This window comes from Drosophila innubila, chromosome X, assembly GCF_004354385.1.
Source record: "Drosophila innubila isolate TH190305 chromosome X, UK_Dinn_1.0, whole genome shotgun sequence".
NCBI lineage: Eukaryota > Metazoa > Arthropoda > Insecta > Diptera > Drosophilidae > Drosophila > Drosophila innubila.
The window spans coordinates 10,280,844-10,283,775 of NC_047626.1; the positions used below are offsets into that span (position 1 = coordinate 10,280,844).

At 33.6% G+C, this 2,932-nt stretch overlaps 1 protein-coding gene across 1 annotated transcript; it reads right to left on the reverse strand.

The window, feature by feature from the left end:
- Nucleotides 1-1,843: 1,843 nt before the first annotated feature.
- LOC117783006 (serine protease SP24D-like) lies at nt 1,844-2,690 on the reverse strand. The gene has a single exon (XM_034620133.1). The coding sequence runs from the start codon at nt 2,677-2,679 to the stop codon at nt 1,894-1,896; it is 786 nt and encodes a 261-aa protein (XP_034476024.1). The 5' UTR covers nt 2,680-2,690; the 3' UTR covers nt 1,844-1,893.
- Between the last annotated feature and the right edge of the window lie 242 nt (nt 2,691-2,932).

The window sequence follows — 2,932 nt, forward strand, 5'->3', positions numbered from 1 at the left end:
CATGCACGCAAAAATCCCATATAAATATATACAGAGACGACAAGTGACGCAAAAGTGCGGCAAAGAGAAATGCATACGAGGCTGTCTGGCAATTGGGGCGCTTTCGAATCCAAGGGGCGTGGCATTGACTAACATTGAACTCCAACTGCTGTGCGTTGTTCGGCTCTGTTGTTCAGTTCTCATTGTTTATTGTATTTTGTATTTTGTATTTCGTGCCGAGCGCAGCGATAAAAATGCTGCTAAAGTATAAATTATGCCAATATGAAAAGTACAAAGAAAATAAAAAATATAATCAAACGAGGGTCGAACTGTAGGTTCTTCGAATGTCATTAAAAAAAATGTTATAAACATTCATTAAATAATATTATATATTGCACGTCATTATAATATTAATTGTTATATTATAAAAAATATTTTTATATATTTATTAGTTAATGTCATTGTTTGTTTTATTGTTTTTTATTGATCAGCTCTCGGCATATTACACATAGATACAACAATAATGGCTATGAGACAATGTGGCAAACCCATAAAAGGCAATTCAAACATGTGAGCGAGTGTGTGTGTGTGTGTGTCCATGTGTGTATTGGTGTCAATTCGGGTCAGGCTGAAAAAAATGCGCATAATTGGCAAATTTAGAGTGAAATTGCCTGATAAATATGCAAAATACGAGGCAGTCAGCGAAGCCTAACACCAGCACCACCAACCCAACAGCACCACAGCACCACCAAAGCCATCAAACCCATCAACACCATCAAGTGAATTGTTAAGAACCCCTTTAATATCTATTTATTGTGAATTGTAAGCATGCAAAATGTCAATATTCATTTTATTTGTACACTTTAAGCCAGGGACTGCAATCATTTAAAGTTTTATTATAAAAATTAAAAGAAATGCATTATATTTGATTTTTATTAGTCTACTTATAATAACTTTTGAGCAAAAAAATAAATTTCAAAATTAATCATTATTTTGAGCAAAAAAATAAAATTTATAAAATAATAATTACTTCTTGAGTATTTTTCATTAAGATATGACTCAAGTTGTTATTTTGACTATTTATAAGGATTTGAACAAAGCTTATTTACATATATTCCTAGTCAAAATAACAACTTGCATTTTATTAGTAAGCAAAAGAATAAGACTCAGAAATAATAATAAAAAAAAAAAAAACTTAAGAAATAATCATTACTTTATGAGTTTAATAATTTTTTTCCCAAAAATAATGATCATTTCTTGAGTTTTCATTTTTTTGCTCAGAAATAAAATAATAAAAAATAAATATTGTTTATTTTTTGAGTTTTATTTATTTGCTCAAAAATAATCATTATTTGATGAGTAAAATAATTAAACTCATAAAATAATGATTATTTCTTGAGTTTTATTTATTTGCTCTAAAATAATCATTATTTGATGAGTAAAATAATGAAAATCATTAATTTAAAGTTGCATAGATTACCCTTAAAAAAAAAACGTTTGTATATTTCACGCTCTTTATTTTTTTCCCAAAAATAATGATCATTTCTTGAGTTATATTTTTTTGCTCAGAAATAAAATAATAAATAATAAAAAATTTATATTGTTTATTTTTTGAGTTTTATTTATTTGCTCAAAAATAATCATTATTTGATGAGTAAAATAATTAAACTCATAAAATAATGATTATTTGTTGAGTTTTTTTTTTTTGCTCAAAAATAATCAATTTTTGATGAGTAAAATAATAAAAATCATTAATTTGAAGATCATAGTGAAATTGAATAGATTACCCTTAAAAAAAAATGTTGGTATATTTCACGCTCTTTAACAGAAGTGACGGATTTTTCTCACAAATAAATTGTAATAATTGTATTTGACACATTTTAAGACTCATTTACGTTTATTTCAATAGTTAAGTTATAGATCGCAGTGTTTCTTAATCCAATCAATAAAGTAATAAACTCGAGCATATCCATCGGGATATGTGGAGCCACAGCCGTCCACAACGAATCCGGCCACGCCCACCAGCTCATTCTTATAGTGAGCTGGTCCACCGGAGTCACCATTGCAGGCACCATTGTCGGCCTCATGGATGAGGCACAATGCACTAGGAACACCCCAATCAATGTGCTCCTCGCACTCCTCCAGCGACAGGGACTTGAGTGTGTTCCACTGCAGAAACCGTGGCAGATCCCCGCCATGGGTCAGACGACCCCAGCCAGAGATGATGATGTCAACGCCAGCAGGTGTGTTTTGAGTGGGCAATGCAATTGGCCGAATGCTGTTCGAGTAGATGAAGGGAGTCTCCACACGAAGCAGCGCCACATCGTTCAGGAAGTCGCCATAATTCTCGTGGGCAATGATCTCCGCAATGTTGAGCAGAATGCCGCCACTGAATCTATCATTGCTGCCGGCACGAATGCTCATCTGACTTGCCGGATAGACAACGTTCACTCCGTCTTTCTCGTAGGTGACACAGTGAGCCGCAGTTAACACCCAATTGCGAGAGATTATAGAACCTCCGCAGCTATGTGAGCCTCGATTACGCAACGATATCTGGTGGGGGAACTGTGCCCGAGATGCATCCACGCCACCAACCACACGACCAGATAGATTGAATGTCTCTTTTCGCACAGTTGTTCCTCGGCAAGCGACAGCCAGGAGCAAAACTATGGCAACAGCGCACTGCAATTGGTTATTCATCTTGGCCACAACTGAAATCCAGCTAAGAATAACCATCGTCTTTTATAAACATTGCAAAGCTCTCGATGCCAACGTTATTTACAAGGTGATTGCATACTTAACTTACAAGATAATAATAGTACTAGTTTATTATATATTTTAAGTAACTATCTTATCTACAGACAGCCAGATTTACGATGTTTCACTATTCTATATGACTAATTTCATTTCCATTACCATTACCATTACTATTAACACTAACTCTATCGCTGTG

Bases quoted from the DNA above. Each gene is read 5' to 3' on its own strand.
- LOC117783006 (XM_034620133.1), bottom strand. From the start codon at position 2,679: ATGAATAACCAATTGCAGTGCGCTGTTGCCATAGTTTTGCTCCTGGCT.